Source organism: Balaenoptera acutorostrata, chromosome 7 (genome assembly GCF_949987535.1).
Source record: "Balaenoptera acutorostrata chromosome 7, mBalAcu1.1, whole genome shotgun sequence".
Taxonomy (NCBI): Eukaryota; Metazoa; Chordata; class Mammalia; order Artiodactyla; family Balaenopteridae; genus Balaenoptera; species Balaenoptera acutorostrata.
Window position 1 is genome coordinate 107,507,343 of NC_080070.1, and position 18,751 is coordinate 107,526,093.

The 18,751-nt window shown below is 42.2% G+C and overlaps 1 protein-coding gene across 1 annotated transcript in view; it reads left to right on the forward strand.

Annotated features, from left to right (window-relative positions):
• The first annotated feature begins 308 nt into the window (after positions 1–308).
• HECW1 (HECT, C2 and WW domain containing E3 ubiquitin protein ligase 1) overlaps positions 309–18,751 on the forward strand; it is a 314,499-nt gene continuing 296,056 nt past the window's right edge. Inside the window, exon 1 of the mRNA XM_007187728.3 lies at positions 309–358. Within this exon, the coding sequence (XP_007187790.2) occupies positions 332–358 (27 nt within the window). The 5' untranslated portion in view covers positions 309–331. The remainder of the gene's footprint in view (positions 359–18,751) is intronic.

The window sequence follows — 18,751 nt, forward strand, 5'->3', positions numbered from 1 at the left end:
AATCCTTGTTTCCTGAAAAGGAAAAATAATTTTTTTTTCTAGACTCATGATTCTTACCCCTTAAATTTTAAAACTCCAAGTCAAATTATTCACGGCATAAAATAATGCTGCTTGCTGCCATTTGTCCATTTTTTTTTTCAAAATGAGTATGATCTTCGTGTAATCTTTCCTTGTACGTGTCAGTTGCCCAAACCAGTTCTCTTGGCGGGGGTGGGGGCAGAGTGTTCTTCAGGTGGGTGATGTCGCTGATTTTGTTTGCTTGGGATACACGCTGAGTTAACCTCGTTGGACTTTCCCCAGGAATTGATGCGCGTACACGTGGTGGGTCATTATGCTGCTGCACCTGTGTAGTGTGAAGGTCAGTGTGTTTTTCTGATTATAAGAACCCATCCATGTCATTCCATTATAAACCCACTCCACTCATAATGGAATGTGCCTCAACCCGGAGCCCTTCGCGGTTGCCCCAGCCCAGGAGTTCTCTCAAGTGCAGCCCTGACATTTGAGCTCCATCACCCACCCCTCCCCCACTGCCTGCATCCACCCCGAATTTGACTGTGCTCCATTTTGAGATGATATGGTTTGCATGTCGAGTTCCTCTTGTGTGATGTGAACGTATAGTTGTCACAAGTGAATTTGTACCTGGAAGCGAACACTCTCTGATGGTCCTTCCAAAATCACAGCTGAGAGCTCCGCTGGGCTGTGGGTAATTATCTTACAGTTGATATGGACGCAGAGAAATATGCCTGGAGACCAGAGCAACGATTTCTCCTGCTGACTCAGAGTCGGGCCGGCTGCTGGGAGGTTGCCAGGTCATTGCAAGGGGCCTCGAGCAGCTGGTGGTTCTCCCAGAAGGACCTTCCTCCAGCCCCCTCAAACTTCCCTCCAAGTCCTCTCCTGCTAGCATTGCACAGTTTTACAACTTTCAGTGTCAGCCCTGGTTTGTAATAATCACAGCTCACATTTACTGGACACCGTGCATCGTAATTTGTATAGTATGCTTTTCTTGCGTGAGTTCCTCTCCACTCCTGACAATCTGAAGAGGTAGGTACGACCATTGTTCCCATCTTATGTATGAGAGAACTGGGCCATAGAGGGCTACGTCACTGCTCTAAGTCTCCTGGTGGGTAAGTGAGGAGCACGAATTCAAATGCGGCCAGCCTCTCCGAGCTGGACTCCCGGACCCTGATACTGCCCTGGGAGTATGCACTCAGCCAATCTTTAGAGGAGGCTTTTACAAAATAATAATAATAAAAGCTCACATCTGCATAGCTCTTCACAGATTTACTAAGCATATCCACACGCGGATTCAGCTAATCCCTGAAATAACCATGCGGTAAGGAGGAGGAAGCGTGGGATGTTTCGTGAGCATCCTGGTCTTGCCCAGCTCACAGGAGGAAGAGCCAGCCTCAAACTCAGCTCTCCTCTTCCACCCCACCCCAGGGCACTGCCTCCAGAGCACCCAGAGGGGCGCTTTCTTAATTAGAGAGTTTTGAGGAACGCACTTAGGGATGAGCATTTAATGTGTTGTATTCAGGAAGCATTAAATTAGGACTAAATCACGTGCTGCGAAATGTCCAGGGGCAGTCACACTGCAGTGACTTGAAATGCCCTTTTCTTATTGCATGTCCCGGTTGGTTGTGCTGTCAGCACAGTTGCTTTCTCGACGAAGTTCACTCCGTTATTCCCGCCCCTCGTCTTCCCCCAAGTGGAGGACACTTGACTTTTGCTAAGAGAAAATTTCCCCCGATGCACAGCCCTCTCATCCGTTTACATTCCCCTGGGACTTCTGAATTTTCTTTTTGGCTGGGAAGATATAGTGAGAAGTCTTTTTAAAATATCCAGTAGTTCCTTTGGGTGCATTTAACCCAAAGGGAGAATGCTCCCCCTTTCCTCTTTCCAAGACTAATGTCCTTGGAAAGTGGAGGGCTTCCCTGTCCTAGGGAATCTCAGCTCCTCTGCATCTTCGGATACAAACCTTGCCTCGAAAAAAAAACTCTCTGAATCCAATAGCAAAGCTAAATGGGCAAACACATCACCTCAGGGGATTTTATTCAGTGATGCAGGAAACACAATAGTCGAGTATTCTCCCCTGACATTTATGTGAGTGAGCTCTTCCTGATTAACAGCGGAGAGAAGACAGCGATCACAACTGATGCTCCCAAAGGACTTAGTTTGTGAGATGTGAGCATAACCACACCCTCCGGCACAATGGTGACACTAGAAACCTGAGGGGACAGAACCAGCTGCCTTATTTCCAGTTTCCATGGAAACTCACGTTAAGATTCCTTGCCCCAAACGCTGCAAGATAAAGGAAATCTTATGGCCCCATAACTTTTGCCTTTTTCGCTTAAATCTTCAAAGTCGAAAACGATCCTAAGGTTTTCTACACGTCTCTATAATATTTTCCAAGAAGATGCACCATGTTGCAAAATGAGTCTGCAGCATTACTGGCTGGATTTACCAAAATATCTGGAGATGAACTAGGGATCATTTAATTGAGCATTTAATGTAGATATGCTTTTCAGCTTCTGGAATGGTCCTCAGCAGGATAAATGCTCATCTCTGGAAGAAGATGAAGCATTCATGCTAAAACCGGTGGTTCTCAACCAGGGTACATCTCAAACCGCTAAGTATAGCTTTGCATGTGGAGTCTGGGCGTTTGCATTTTGAAAATGTCTTATAGGCACCTCTGGTTGAGAACCGCTGGTTACAACTGGTGGGTACTAAGTCTCTGTGTGTCTGAAAATAAGAGAATGGGAAAGAAATCTACACTGCATATGTTTATGCTACAAAGAGGATCTTCTTGCTCAAAGATAGGCTGTCAGTGTTCCTTTTCGGAAAAACAAACAAAAAAACCTTAGGCTTTACATGTTACAATGACTAGCATCTCTGTTTGTCAGGTCCCCGGGGACGTAGATGCTGGTTGTTCAAGAGAGAAGTAAAGCCTGGGAGAGAAGGAGGAGGTAGGATCAGGCTGGGGCTGCAGCCTCAGAGCCCCTTCCAGCCCGGCGAGCCCTCAGGAGCAAAGCCTGCCTGTTTTGAGACACCCATGTTGGGTGCGATCAGCCAGGCCCTTGCACCCTCTCATAGCTCAGGGCCCCCTAAGAAGACCACGCACACCCCAAGGCTGAGGTGGACATGAAGGAGTTGTCTAGTTGTCAGCTGCCACCCTCCTAGCCACCGGGCAGGGAGTCCTTTCTTAAAGGAGTATCCTAGCAGCTCACCTGCAACTCTCTCCAAAGACTCCAGAAAATCTGCTCTTCTGGGCTTTTCAGAATTTGGTCAGAAGCAGCTGGAGTAGAGACAGCACTGAGATATGGTCCTTTGCTGGAACTTACTGCCTTATGAGGAGGGTTGGGGAGGGAATGGAAGAAACAGGGAGAAAAGCATGGCTCATTAGATTTCTCTCTGGATCAGGGCATGTGCTAGGTGGACAGACTTAGAAGAACAGGGCATTAAGATTCCAGGGATCTTAAACCTCCTCTTGCCGAAACTGAAGCCCAGAGAGCTTGTGTGTTATCCAGGATCACCCAGAGATGGCAGGGCCCAGGGGAGCCCCAGGCTCAGTCCCGAGCTCCACTCAGCTTCCTGTCTGTTCATGACTGCACACCCCACAGACCCGTGTCTGCTCACGACTCCTGATATGGAATGTTCCTGGTCCACTGCGTCTCCTTGACCCCAAATTCTGTATGATAAAGGAAATCTCATGGCTCCATAACTTTTGTGTTCTTGTTTACATATTCCAAACTGAAAATGATCCCAGGATTTCCTGCAACTTACCCCCACCCCATCATGTCCACAGTGGTGAGCTCCGTGTCTAGAATGTATTAGTAGACAGAGGTGTGAATCCTTGGGCTTCTGAAGCCCACAGCCGGCTTCCTTAAATTTCCACTATATCTGTCTTGCTTTTCAGTTATGGTATCATCCAGGCATAAATGGAAAAAGTCATCAGACGCCTTCAGTTCCACCCCACAATTTGTCATCTTGACACCAGTAGAAAATCAGCATATCACTAATTCTCTACACGTATTGATTTGGAAACTCAATTAAAAAGCTGACTGCTGCCCTCCTCCCCTCCTCCGCCTCCTCCCCCTCCTCCGCCTCCTTCTCCTTCTCCATTCCTCCCCCTACCCCACCCTACCCCACCCCAAAATAGCATTCAATTTCCAGAGTCCTAAGCCACTGTATTTCAGTGACTACTGTAGCTAAATCTCCCTGCATGTGAAGCCACAAGCTTTCAACTTCACTGAGTTTCAACTTCACTGAGACCACCACGGTCTCCCCTCTGGCCTTTCTCTGGTCACTGCCTTCATTTCAGCCCTCGTGCACTATGAGAGATAAATAGTGTGATCCCCACTGCTAGTGAGTGAGCTGGGTCCTGCCCTTGGCAGAGTCAAGAAACTATGTCAAGGAGACCAGTAACCTTGGGTGAGTCTGGAAGGGGTCTGACCTGACAAAGGATGCCTTCTTCAGGGACTGCTTGCCTCTGCCCAACGGGTGATGGGCGCCCCTCCCTCCTCTGAACTCAGATCATCTGGGGAGCCTTGGTTCTGCCTGTACCTGAAGGGAGAGCTCTACCACCAATATTCTCCCATTAGAAAGCAGTAGCCTCAGCGCAGAGATAAGACTGCCCTGCCGACTTGCTCACAGCCTGTCCCAATGATTGTTCTAGCATTATCCTGATGCAGCAGCCCCAGAGGACCAGACCACGCAGGCTCAACCCTTTCTGTTAACGATGCCCAGCAGGGCCGGAGCTGCAAGCACAGAGCAAGGCCAGGCCATTGAACAGCTTTTTGGTCTGCTCTATAGAAGGTGTCTTGTTTTGAATACATAATCTGTCCTGTTCTTTCAAAGTAAGTGTTTTTACAAAAGGTCTGGACTGCCCTTTAAATATATATTTTTTCTCACTGAACAGGAAATATATTTCTAGTCCTTCTGCGGACTCCACTTTAGAAAGGGAAATTGGTAGAGGAAGGATGCTTTTGTGTGAAATTCAAAGACTGGTTTAAACTAGGGCGTGCACATTGCATAGCTATTTTCCTCAGACAGCAGGTGGCAAAAAACATGCATGCGTGTCTGTGTTGAGCTTTGTCTATTTGAACTAGTGTAAAGCAAGTGGTTTTGTTCAAGCCAAGGAATGCCAGCTTTATGGGCAGCCACAGATGAGAAGCCCCTCTTGCTGGGTAGTGCCGGATTTAGAGCCAGAATTTTCTTTTTCAGAAATAACTAGAAGTTCCCCAGCATTGCTTTTTATCCCCTCATGCCCAATTTGTGTTGTGCAGAATTCTTAGAGAATGCGGCGTTGCTGAAGTCCTGCTCCAGTCTCAGTACAGCACTGTGTGTCAGCAGATATGGGTCCTGGGTCTGTTTGCTCAGCTATGCTTTCTTAATGAAAGTTCTTGTTTTACACGATTTCAAAGAATAAGTCCGTATTTTCATGGTCACAGCTAAATACACACCACAAATGGATGTGTATTTGCCTTTCTCTCTTGCAGATTTTTTAAAACAAAGTAGAAGTAGGATTGGGAGTATTTTATTCTCCTTCAAATTTTCGGATAGACGTTATCCTGGGTCACCCTGGCCGAAAGCAGCCTCATAAACCACTAGAAATTGGACATCAGACTCTGGAGTAAGAGCCCTATGACACAAGCTCATCCTGGCTTCGATGTTTTAGATGGAGGCATGTACCAGTCATTTATTATTCACTGGGCACCTATTAAGCAAGCACCTACTACATACCAGACATGGTAGCGGTGTGGAGGAGACAACCGAGAACAGAGAGACAAGCCCCAGCCCTCATGAAGCATTCATTCTAGTTGAGGGGAGGGGTTGTCAGAAGATGAAAGTCGCAAATAAGTTCGTAACATGATGTCAGGAATGGAGAAGGGCTAAGAAGAAAAAGAACAGAGTAAAGATGCATGGGGAAGAGAGGGCCTGGGGGCACCCTGTGTTCACCTGCTCTGCTACTGCTTCCCACCTCTGGGTTCAGTCTCTAAAACCTATGCTGTCTCTGAACTTGTGTAAAAATCTAACCCCATGGTCACCACCTCTACACTCCCTAATGGCATTATTTTTATTTAGCTGCCGGTGGCTTTATTTATTTATTTTTTGGATATGATTTTGTTGATGACTTAAAACAACAGATAATTTTATATAAAAATTTCGAATCTTAGCTCCTTTTGAAGCAGAGCAAAAGCTCTTGCAGCCCTGGACTCATGTTCTGCTTGGCAACGGTGGGCAAGAGCTAAATGAGGGGGTCCCTGTTAGGACCTTCCGATCGTCATTATTCTCACTTAGCTCACCTGCTGTTGGCCTCTGAAGGCAGCCATGGTTCCAGCCTGTTTTGATGCCAGCCCTGCACATGTGCAGGGCAGTGGTGTCTCCAGTATCAGGACCCTTCCTTACTGGATGGACACTGTGAAACTTTCTCCTCCTTCCTTCCCCACCAATCACTTTCTGTAGATTTAACACTCTTTGCCTGCTGCAAGGGACTGTCAGGGCGTTGCCAAGCTCACATAGTCCCAGGTTAAGTTGGAGAAGCCATCTTGTCGAAGAATGAGCCCCATCCTTTTGCAATCCCAGAGTGCTTTCATTTGGCCCATCAGAGCAGGAGACTTAATGCAATTCACCACACCTAGTATATTTTCACTCTGGACAGTCCCAGGTCTTAGAGTTACGGTTTCATTACACTTCTGCCTAATTAAAACACAAGCCCATTCTCTGGTTATTTCATCTTTTGTCCCTTAGACAATTCCACCAACAAAACCTTCCCCAGACTTGAAGAACAAAATGCTTTAGCCAAAGCACATGTTTTGTTCCAATTGCTGTTTATTTTCATTTCTATGTGGCTTTTCAGAGTACCATGCCGTTCATCACCTGACAGGGATGTGACCACAGTGACTACAAGAAGCGGTGTCCCCTGAGCTAGACGGGGCACGTGCCGCGGGATCCTTGGCTCACGGGATCCTCCCAAGAAACTCAGCGTTCAGCGGCACCCTCCTTCTTGTTCGAGCTGGTCAACCAGTGTTGGCCTAGAAGTCACTCATTTGACTTATACAGAATATTTCCAAATGTATATAAATATCATAACCGTATGTTTGTAAGCCCTCTAATCAGTGTTTAAATGTACTTTTTACTTAAACAAATAACCTTTCCCTACTCCATAATAGATAAAAGAGTCTTTGCTGGGCCATGCCTCCCCTATGTTGCTTCTCTCATGTCAGAAGCGTACCTCTGAGTGTCCTCTACACTCAGTATCCCCATCAGCGAGGGGCAGTGTGACCCTCACTCATCAGGCCTGTGCTCATTCTGAGAGTATATCTCGTCATAGCCACCCTACGGTTACAGTTGCCTAAACCCAGGAGCCAGCAGCTTTCGCATCAGCTGGGAGCTTAGAAATGCAGACTGTCAAGCCCACCCCAGAAATGCTAAATCAACATACACATTTTAATACGATTCCTGGGAAATTCACGTGGACCTTTAAGTAGAAAAAGCATAGGCTTCCACTACTGCCCTGGGCCCCATCCACTTCCCCTCACAGCCCCTTGTACAAAACTCCTTCAGCACCGAATGGACATTCTCTGATCAGTGGTTATGAGTTCCCCGCCGTCAAACACAGACCCACACGTTTTGTGATCTTAATTTGTATTAGTTATTACATTCAGCTCTAGGTAAATGCTACCATATCATTAGCAACTGGCCACAGTATAAAACATCCTTGGGAACTAAGTCATTCATATGAAACATTTAAATGGTCATTAAGGGAAAAGTAATCTTGCAGTATAGTTTAACAGTGGAAGTAGAATGTGGAAAAGCCAATTAAAGTCATTAAAAGACAGTTGTTCAGTTAAATAGATTGTTATTGCCAGGCAGGCAAGACAGAAAAGTGGTTAGGAGCTGACATGGGTTTCCGGTGGCTAGCCTGGGTTAGGGTCCAGCTTCGCTCCCAGCTATGCAACCTTGGGGAAGTTACTTAGCCCAGTCATTTGCAAGTCTGCCTGCTCAGGATAACCATCTGTAGAGCTTGAAAACAAATTTCCAGCTGCCTGGGATCCATCAGTAGAGTTCCTGGTTCAGTAGCTTTTATGTGAGACCCAGGTATCTGCATTTTTGAAAAGCCCTCAGGTCATTTTGATGCACAGCTGAGTTTGGGAACCACTGGCAACTTCATGGAGCCTGTAACCCCTCTTTTCTCAAAGGAGGATAATAAAAGAGTAGTCTTGTGGGTTGTTGAGAGAATTTAATGGGAGCATGAAAGGAAAAGTCCTGTCTCATGCCTGATGCATAGTGGTGGTCCAGCATCAATAGTGATGACAATGATGATGACGGTGGTGCTGATACAATGATAATGAAGGTGGTGGTGGTAACAGTGATGATGGTGCAGGCTGCATTTACACACCATCTGGATGTGTACAAATCTACATTCTTTATGAGCTTCACTGTATATATGGGCCTGTATAGAGGTCCATTAACAAATTGCCAGATTAAATATGATTATTTTATTATGGCTGCCGGTAGTTCTGCAGCAGGCTTGAATCCACCCTTTTAATAATGCTGTTTTACATTTGTTCATTACTTCCAAGTTTCCAAGTGCTTTAACGTCCATGACGTTCCCTCCAATCATAAGCGGTGGACAGAGCTATCACAGAAACTTATCCTCATTTGATAACTGAGGAAACAGGCTGAGGGAAGCAAGGGGCTTGCTTAAAGCTGCCCACTGAACAATCTGGAATGGGGTTCAGGTCTTCGGACTGAGGATCTGTGTAGAAAGACCGCCGTCTTTCTACCAAAAGCTCATATTAAGGGGAATTTTCCAGGCAAATCTTGGCCGACTGTTAATGTCTCCCCAGGTTAGATTAACAATTGTCTGGGAATATCTTTGTTTCCTGAGTCAGGCTCCAATTTCATTTTATCTTCGGGTCTTTTCAAATCTGAGGAGACCAAACACAGTGGATCCTTTTTTCACTGGAGAATCAGTGACCACTAAGGGTAAACTAATAGAGTCTCACTTAAGTGAAAAATAACACAATGTAGGCAATTGTTAGAAGAAAATATGACATGGTCTACTAACCTTATATTGTAGCACGTGTATCTGCAATTTTTCATGAATTCCCTCAAGTAATTAATTTTATGAAATATTGCCAGGTGTTCTTTTCTGCTTTCCCAGCCCTCTTGAAAATATCTGACATACCAGACAAGCACTCTTGCTGGAAAGTTATGTCAAGGAATTCAGCAGAATATACTAGAAAGTACACATGTCAACATTAAGTCAATATACAATCTAATGACATCATACACACAGGAACTCAATAAAAACCTCCTTGTCTCCTCCACTGCTTTCTTCAGCAGACAGTTCAGCCCCCCAGCTGCCCTGGAACATGCTATGTGAAAGGAGGGGGTGGGGAGCCAGACCCCTCTCGCTCTACCTCCATTGAATTATCATTTCTCTCCTCCCCCTTCCGACACTGGTCTCCCTCTCCAAGAAAGAGTCACATTCTACTTCCTTGCAAACCACAGAACCAATTGTACCTGTTGTCTGTCTACATTTGTCTCCACCACAGTCACTTATACCCCTAAGACCCTTAGGTGTCACTAGAAGGAGGGGTATTTAATTACTTTCTCCGGGATCACTTTGTCTTTCTTCACTGGGCTGCCCAATAGCATCTCTATTCACTCAGTCCAGTAACCCACTCCCTTCTTTATTGCAGACATGTGTGGAAAAGTACAATTACAAGTCAAGAAGGAGAAGCACAGTGTCCTATTAATCAATACAATGAGTTAAAAGTTAGAACCCCAACTCTATATTATTTAAGAATTAGGGCATCTAAAAGCTGAATAAGTGTGCCCAATGGGATCCAAGTTGCTAGCTCATTTATATTCATTCCTCATCTGGAATTCTACTTCCGAGGAAAAAAGTTTGAAATAAAAACAATTGAGGAGTCAAGTAGTGTTTCAGATACTACATTGCCTTGAGAGTTTCAGTCACCACTGTATGCAGCAAGATTTATTCCACAAATATGTACTATTTAACATGTATTATTTATTCATAAATATTTGTGGAGTGGCTACTATGGGGCCAGATGCTGTGCTAAGTGCAGGTGATAAAATGGTGAGCAAAGCCAGCCCTGTAAGACTTTCCAGGCTTACAGTCCAGTGAGGGAGAAACTCATTCAAATCATAGCCAGTAAGGGTATTCTGAAGGCAAAGACCATAGCTCTGTGAACATGGACAAGGGGAGAACTTTACCTGGATTTAGGAAGTGTCCTTGAGGAAGGGATGCTGACTTGGAAATGGAAACATGAATTGTAGTTGATTAGATAAGAGAGGACACTGTCTCTTCCTTATTACAAAAATTGATGTCATCTGCTTCCAAGAAAATCTGGACCTCATTATTTAATATAAAGAGGTATAAAAATAAGACAAGCTGGTACTTTTTAGTTGGTCTTTTCTAGAACCATCTTTTTAATTTTCAAAGTATACTGCTCATTACCTTGCACACCAGCTCCTATTATTAGGTAGGTAGATTTTTGACTCTTTGCTCTGGGCAATTGCTTTTCAAGTTATTGCATACTCTAGGTCCATAACATCGTAGGCGCTCATCAATATTTTGAGAGTTTTCAAGGAAAAGAATAATGACTTTTTATGTGCTTTATCATACTACCCAAAATAGTGAATGGGAAGGGTGAGTATGTTGGTCATAAAGCTATGTGTGGTGTAAGAGGCCTCCTGAGCACTGTAAAAAGGAAGAATTACAGTTCAAGCCAAGTAAGAATATAATAGAATAAAAGATGAGCACCAAAGTAATTTCTCCTGATTAATAATACCACAGTAAAATACTGGAATAATTAATAAGTAACACATTAGCCTAACGTGTACCAAGGGAGTGATTAGTTCAGTAAGAGCTGCTGCACTAAAAGCAACATTTCCTAGGACAGATCCTCCTTTATCTCCCTTCTCTGTGTGGTTCCTCTTTCCCCCCCAAAAAGGAAAGAAGTGTATATAGATAATGTATTGTGAATTGCTTGTTTGGTTCCATTTGTGCTATCTAAGGCTTCATTTCAACCTGAGTCTAAACATTTTAGTATACTTGATACAGAAGTCAGGAAACAAAAAGGAAAAATGTCTACTCTCTTCCCCTTCCAGACTAGCAATTTGTGTTACAATGATTACTACTAGGTATTTGCTCATTCTTTCCATTATTCATGCATTCTGTGAGCCTTTACTGATTTCTGCATTAGGGGCTGTGAGGCATCCAAGGGAACAAGACACAAACAGATGTTTACATAAAGGCAGTATATGTGTTAACACTTCATGGTGAGGTATCAACAGCTGTTCATAAAAGGGTTCCGTGTTCACGTAAGCCTGGGAAACTCTAGGTCGAACCAACTTCATCTGATTTCTTAGCTGAAGGACCTCTCAGAATGTTTAATATGTGACGAGAAGGGGTTTTAGAAATGCAGCATTTGTATGACATTTTTTAAAACATACCATCTACTAACATGATTTCTTGAGTACGCTCTGGGAATGTTCATCTAAGCAGTTGAGTAAGACTCTACCTTCTGAGTAAGGAAACTGATATTAACGGGGCACATTAGGGCCTCAAGCAAGAGGCATGGGGTCTAGGTCAGAGTTCTAACTCTGATGCGGGCTTAGCAGCAAACATCTAGTGGCGAGGAGGTAGAAAAATAAGATAGAGCATAGTCATCTAGACCAAGTCGACTTAATGGGGATTTACTTTATTTACATTATTAATTTTATAATTTTAATTAGTAAAAGTAAAAGCACTGTGTTGAGGGTCAGTAAGTTCCAGGAATTTCAGCATAGTGGATAAAGACTACAGGCTCTTGATTCAGATTTTTTTAAGGTTTATATCCATGTTTTACTACTGCTGACTTATATGACCTGAGGCAAGTGACTTTACCTCTTTAAAACTCATTTTTTCATATGTAAATGGAAATAACAATAGCAATATGAATTGTAAAGAACATTGTGACATTTAAATGAGATAACATGGGAGAAGCACTTAGCACAATACCTGGCACATGGCAAGATTTCATTCAGTGCTCATTACTTTCTAAATGCTCATTAATCCTCCCAATTCTATGAGGCAGATATTGTCTTCTCTATTTTATGGATAACAAAACTGGGACTCAGAAAGTTTAATAAGATGCCAGGATCACACATATAAGAAGTAGTGGGGCTAGCATTTAGCACAGGGAGATCAGCTTGATGCTTTGTGACAACCTAGAGGGGTGGGATAGGGATGGTGGGAGGGAGGCTCAAAAGGGAGGGGATATGGGGATATATACATGTAGCTGATTCACTTTGTTGTACAGCAGAAACTAACACAACATTGTAAAGCAATTATACTCCAATAAAGATGAAAAAAAAAGTCACAACTGAAAAAACAATAATAAAAAAATAAACTCAAGTTAGTTTAACTCCAAATCCCATGTCTTTTCTAGTATAATGTTCTAATATGAAGCTCAGGGGCATACAGATACGGGGACTAACTATAGACTTCATTTGCAGCTAGATATTAATCAGGAATGGCTCCAAAACTGGACTAAGCTAGCATAATTGAATAGGAATATAGACAGGCAGGACAGACCCAGACTCTTTTTGATGTATTGGCCCAGGAAATGTAGAAACGCTCCACTTGTTCATTAGGAGTCAAGTGTGATTGAAAGTGTCATATTTACTTGTTTAACAACCTGTGCTCATAGAGTTGTCATTGGCACTGACCTAACTTGTTGGCAAAAATATTTGTGTGTGTGTGTGTGTGTGTGTGTGTGTGTGTGTAGTTAGAACTGGCAAAGGCAAATTTTGTGCGCTAGGCAGCAGTTATATTGTTGAGGGTGGGAAGTGGCTTCTGTAGGGTGAAAGCTAGGATAGAAAATCCATGCATCTAGCCATGGGAGATGCAGCACAGCTTTAAACCAGCTCAACTCTTAGTAAAATATCAACGATCAATTCCTCCTCTTAACCTCCAGGTATAAGAAAGAGTTGGAACTGTAATGGGAAAACAAACAGACAAAAAAATCGTATACTTTAGGCTCCATTGTTCTTATATAAACAGTGTTCCATAGATAATTTGGAGGATTATAAAACATGCAAAGAAGCAAGAAAATGTGATAAATCAAAAACATCTATCAGTGGAAGCAGGCCCATAGATGAACCAGATACCAAAACTAAAGATAAGGATTTTAAAACATCTATTGTGAACACATTCAAGGATTTTCTGAAAAAGATGGCTAGAATGGATGAATAGATGAAGAATTTCAGCAGAGAAATGGAAAGTATAAAAAAAGAACCAAATAGAAGTTCTAGATTAAAACTATCTGAAATAAAGAAATAGATTAGATGGGTATCTCAGTCTGTTTGGGCTGCTAAAGTAAAACACCACAGAATGGGTGGCTTATAAACAACAGAAATTTATGGCTCACAGTTTTGGAGGCTGGGAAGTCTAATACCAAGGCATGGGCAGATTTGGTATCTGGTGAGGGCCTACTTTTTGGTTCATAGACAGTTATCTTTTACTTGTAACCTCATATGGTGGAAGGGATGAGGGACCTCTCTGGGGCCTCTTTTATAAGGGCACTAATTTCATTTATGAGGGCTTCACACTTATGATCTAATTGCCTCCCAAAGGCCACATCTAATACCATCCTACTGGGGACTAGGTTTCAGCATATGAATTTTGGGAGGACACAAACATTCAGTCTGTGGCAGTGGGCCTAACAGAAGAATAGAAACTGTGAAAGAAAAGATCAGTGAACCTGAAGACTGGTTAGTAGGTATTGTTCAAACTAAAACACAGAGAGAAAAATATTGTAAAACGCTTTACAGATCATCAGTGACCTCTCAAGTGGCCTAACACACATGTATTCAGAATTCCAAATTGAGAAGAGAGACAGAGAAAATGGACCAGAACATATATTTGAGAAAATAACATCTGAAAATTTTCAGATATCATGGGAAAATATCAGCCTACAGATCCAAGATTTCAATGAACTCCAAACAGTAGAAATATAAAGGAACCACACCTAGGCACATCACAGTCAAATTTCTGGAAACCAAAGATAGGGAAAATATCATGCAAGCAGGTACAGGAAAAAAATAACACATTACATACAGGGGAACAATGACGAAAAAAAAAACAAAACAAGATGGCTGACTTCTTATCAGGAACAATTAAAGTCAGAAGGCAATGGAAAGGGATCTTAAATTGAGAAAGGTTGTGTGGAGGAAGAATGCACCATGCTCTGAGGACAAATAACAGACAGTATAATCTAGTCAAGGGGTCAAGAAAGGCTTCCTCAAGAAAGTATCATCTGAGCTAAGATCTGAAAGATGAGATGTTAAGTAGGCAAAGAGTAAGGAAGATGTTCCAGGTATGTGCAAAGTTCCTGTGGCAAGAGAAAACATGCCGCATGGAAAAACCGAAAGGCCCAAAGTAGGTGGAACACAGATATCAAGGAAAAACATAGGAGCCAGACTAGCTGTTGCAGGCCTCAGTATTGACTTCTGTTTTCACGCTAAGAAAAAAGGGGAAGATTTTAAAGAATTTTAAGCAGGAGGGATTATTTAAACATTATTTAAACATGTTTGTGTTTTGAAAAACTCTTAGAATGCTGGATAAAGTAGAAAGACACAGGTGTAGCTGAGGAGAGATCAGGGGGCCATAGGAGTCATTCCACTGAGAAATGGTGGTGGCTTGGACTTGGGTTGTATTGGTAAAGATGGAGAGAGGTGACAGTCTGACTCTGGAGAATGTGTTCCTGACCATTATGCCAAGTTGCCTGTGGGAAAGCATAAAGATAATGAGTGTCAAGAGACTGAGACATTTACTGAGTGGATATAGGGAGGGAACTCTGAAGAGAGATTTGGGCTAGAGATGAATATTTGAAGGTTATTGACATTGAGAAGGTAGATTGTCTTGGATGTAGATGAAATTGCCTTTTCTCCTTAAAAACCTTATGTCTAGAGTACCAGCTTTGCTGCTGGGCTCTGTATAGCATCCCAAGTATGCTCTCTGAATGGGGCAGAACAAGCAGCATTACTTGAATGTCTTCTTGTCGTCACGATTACAAGTCTGCACCTGTCTGCTGCCCTCTAGTGACGCTTGGAAGCTCTGCCCCACGTGCAGGGCATTTTAACCCTTTGTGTCCTGGCTGCTTCTGGTGGGGCCTCAGGACCAGGCAGCTCTGTGAGTCTTGGAATATATGGCACAGGTTACAACTTCCACCCCAATTACACAGCATCTTCGTTAAACAGGAGGGATAACCACACCAGCAGGCAGACAAACCAGAAAGTGTTTTCTTCCACACCAGTGCTGTAGTTTTTTAACAAGTGGCTGTTGACAGAATTAACACTCAGATGTCATGAATTTTAGCCATACTAATTATATCTTTATTGTGATGGTGAGGGGCCCATCACTAGTGCTTCTGTTTTGTAACAAATCAGTAACTGGTAGATTTTTATTTTTCAGGGTTATTTGCTTATTCCTTGCCTAGCCAAATTAGCCAGTAAAAAATCTACAAATCTAAGAAATTGATAAATATTTGAAGATACGAGAAAGTTAGAAAATAATAGCTATCAGTGACTGAATAATGTCCACACATCAGCTATGTTATTTTATATGATGTAACATTCACAGCAACCAACAAGGTATCAATGATATCATCATTTCATACATGAAAAAACAGATTCTGATAAGTCATGGCCCTTTTCCAAGAACCCATAACTACGGAGGTGGAGGTGAGATTCAGACTCAGGCTTTGTGGGGTCCAAAACTGAGGTTCTGTTCCCTATGTTATGATGTCTCCAAATAAATCTTGTAGTTGACCCTTGTACAATAGGGGGTTAGGTGTGCCAACCTTGTGTGCAGTCAAAAACCTGTAGTCGGCACTCTGTATCTGGGGGTTCCTCCATATCTGCAATTGGGTTCCTCTGTATCCACGGTTCCCCATCTGGGGATTCATCCAACCGTGGATCATGTAGTACAATTGTATTTATTACTGAAAAGAATCCGCATGTAAGTGGGCACACACAGTTCAAATCCGTGTTGTTCAAAGATCAATTGTATAATTAGTTAGCAGTTGTCTTATCAGAACTAAGTTATGAAAATATAAGACCTAGTTTTCTCCCCAAAGAGTCTTCAATCCAGTAATGAGGTTAACGTGCATTCTTAGGAGAAATAGACTATTAAAAATAATTACTTCATAGTTAAAAATGCCATTTCCTGCTTTGTTTCCTCTGAACAGCTTCTATAAGTAGAGCAAAAAGACTGTATAAGTAACTGCCATCAGCCCTGGGAGACAAGCAGGACCAGTATCCCTGTTCATTGTTACATCGACTTTCTCCCCACCTCCCCACCCCCAGCTCCTCCTGCCATACATTCACATCCATACCCTCCGATGCAACCTCTTATATATGGTTACATTATATGTTTGTTGAAAAAAGCAGGTTACACATCTGTATGCAAAAGTTGCACTTAAAAGACTAGACACCAAAAGGACAAGAGTGGTTAGTGAGGGTTGGTAGGATTTTGAATAATTTTTCTCATCTGCATGTCCTGCTACTACTTACCTATGTAATAAAAAGAAAAGAATACAATTTAATTTCCACATTCTAAAGAGGGAAAATTTGTTTTTTCCCTCAGAGAGGAAATCATAATTTCACTAAAGCATCTAAAAACATTAAAGAGACCTCTGCCTCTTCAAAGAGACGTACAGGTGTGGATTTTCATTAATTTACTAGTAAACACAAAGAATTATAGGAAATTACAAATTATTGTCAGGAATAGTACTGCAGAGCAAGTCATCTATTGCTAAAATATTCTGAGCTCTGTTACCAATAATGAAAACAGGGAGAAATACTAGGGAAGAGGGAAGGGAGGGAGGAAGAAAGGAGAGGAAGAGAAAGAAGCTCTAGGATTTATTTTATTCTTTCTAGTATCTTTTTTTTAAGCTTAAGCTCATATTTTTCCATACCTAACATTTCTTTTTCACTATTTACCATTCACAAAATACAAAAAAATGATAAAATGCATAAATCTAAAAATTTTGTTCTTTGCTTTTCTTAAGGTATCTGCCTTCAGTAAGAAATAATTACTATTATTAAGAAATAAATGTATCTAAAGTCTGCTTTCCTTTCATGAAATCTATTATTATGAAGGTAATTAGTCTAAATGACTTGGTATATTAAATTCATCCCTCCATTTCTTCTTATTTACCACGAAAACTTGAGTACATAGAAGCAAAATTATATTGTTCATATAATAAAGAAATTGGGAAAACAAAGTGGACAGAAAGTAGGTCAGGATAAATAGGTTATTTGTGGTAACAAACAACCCTCAAGGTCTCAGTGGCTTAAACAAATATTATGTTTGTTCACCGTATTCCTAGTCCATGGCTCTACTCTGCTCGAGGTAGTCACTGTGGGTCCTGGGTGGCAGACAGCCATCATCTCCAGTGTTGCCAGCTGCTGTCTCAGAGGAGAGAGAGTTCTGAAAGGTTTTGCAGAGCCATTGAAACACCTCAACATGAAAGCGACACACAACTCCTTGGTGGTTATTGGTTCACAAGGGGACCAGGAAATGACACCCTAACCACAAGGGGACCAGGAAATGACATCCTACCATGTGCCTGGACAGCTGAGGGAAGACACGTTTGGAGAAGGGCACAGATTTTATCACTGAAAGGAAGCATACTAGATAGAAACCCTAATATCAGGTAATATGTGTTGAAATGTACATAATTGCTAATATTCTACTTTAACCTACAAAAATGGCAATTTCATAAGACTCACACTAATAAGATTAAAACACATTGTCTTTCTCCTGACACTAAATATGTGCTTTTCCCATACCAATTCTCTGACACCAACTGGGTGTCCAAAAGTTCTTCAATTGTGACACTCCTGGAGAAGTGCAGACCCTACAGCTTAAGACTCAGTCCCACCTCAGGCCCTACTGACAAATGGTGTGCCCAGGGTACCCTTCTGCAGGCCAACTATAAATTCTGCTCAGTGAAGTATAAATTTTGGGGTTCCCACAACTCCTTCCCCTGGGGTTCGATAATTTGGTAGAATGACTTACAGAACTCAGAAAAACACTATACCTATTATTACAGTTTATCATAAAGGATACAAGTGAACATCCAGAGGTACATTGGTCAAGGTCTTGAAATGTCCCAAGCATAGGAGCCTCTGTCTCCATGGAGTTGGGGTGCACCACCCTCCTGGCATGTGAGTGTATTCACCAGCTTGGAAGCTGCCCTGAACCCTGTCATTTAGGTGTTTTAATGGAACCTTCATTATGCAGGCATAATTGATTAAATCATTGGCCATTGGTGACTGAACTCAATTTCAACCCCTCTCACCTCATTGCAATCTGACACTTTCAACTCTCTAATCACATTTTTGGTTTTTCTGGTGACCAGCCCTCATCCTGAAGGGGCCCACCAGAGTCACATCATTAGCATAAATTCAGCTTTTGTTGAAAGGGGCTCATTGTGAATAACAAAAACTTCTATCATGCAGGAAATTACAAGGGTTTTAGTTGTTCTGTGCCAGGAACTGAGGACAAAGACCAAACATATATATATTCTTTATTAAACCACAAACTTCTCACAAAAAGTAACATAAATAAGTATCTCCTAAGAACAGAAAATTCTCAAACTGAACCAAACTACAGAATTTATCTATATTGTATTTAAAAGAGATGGGTATAAAAATAAAATTGAGAGAA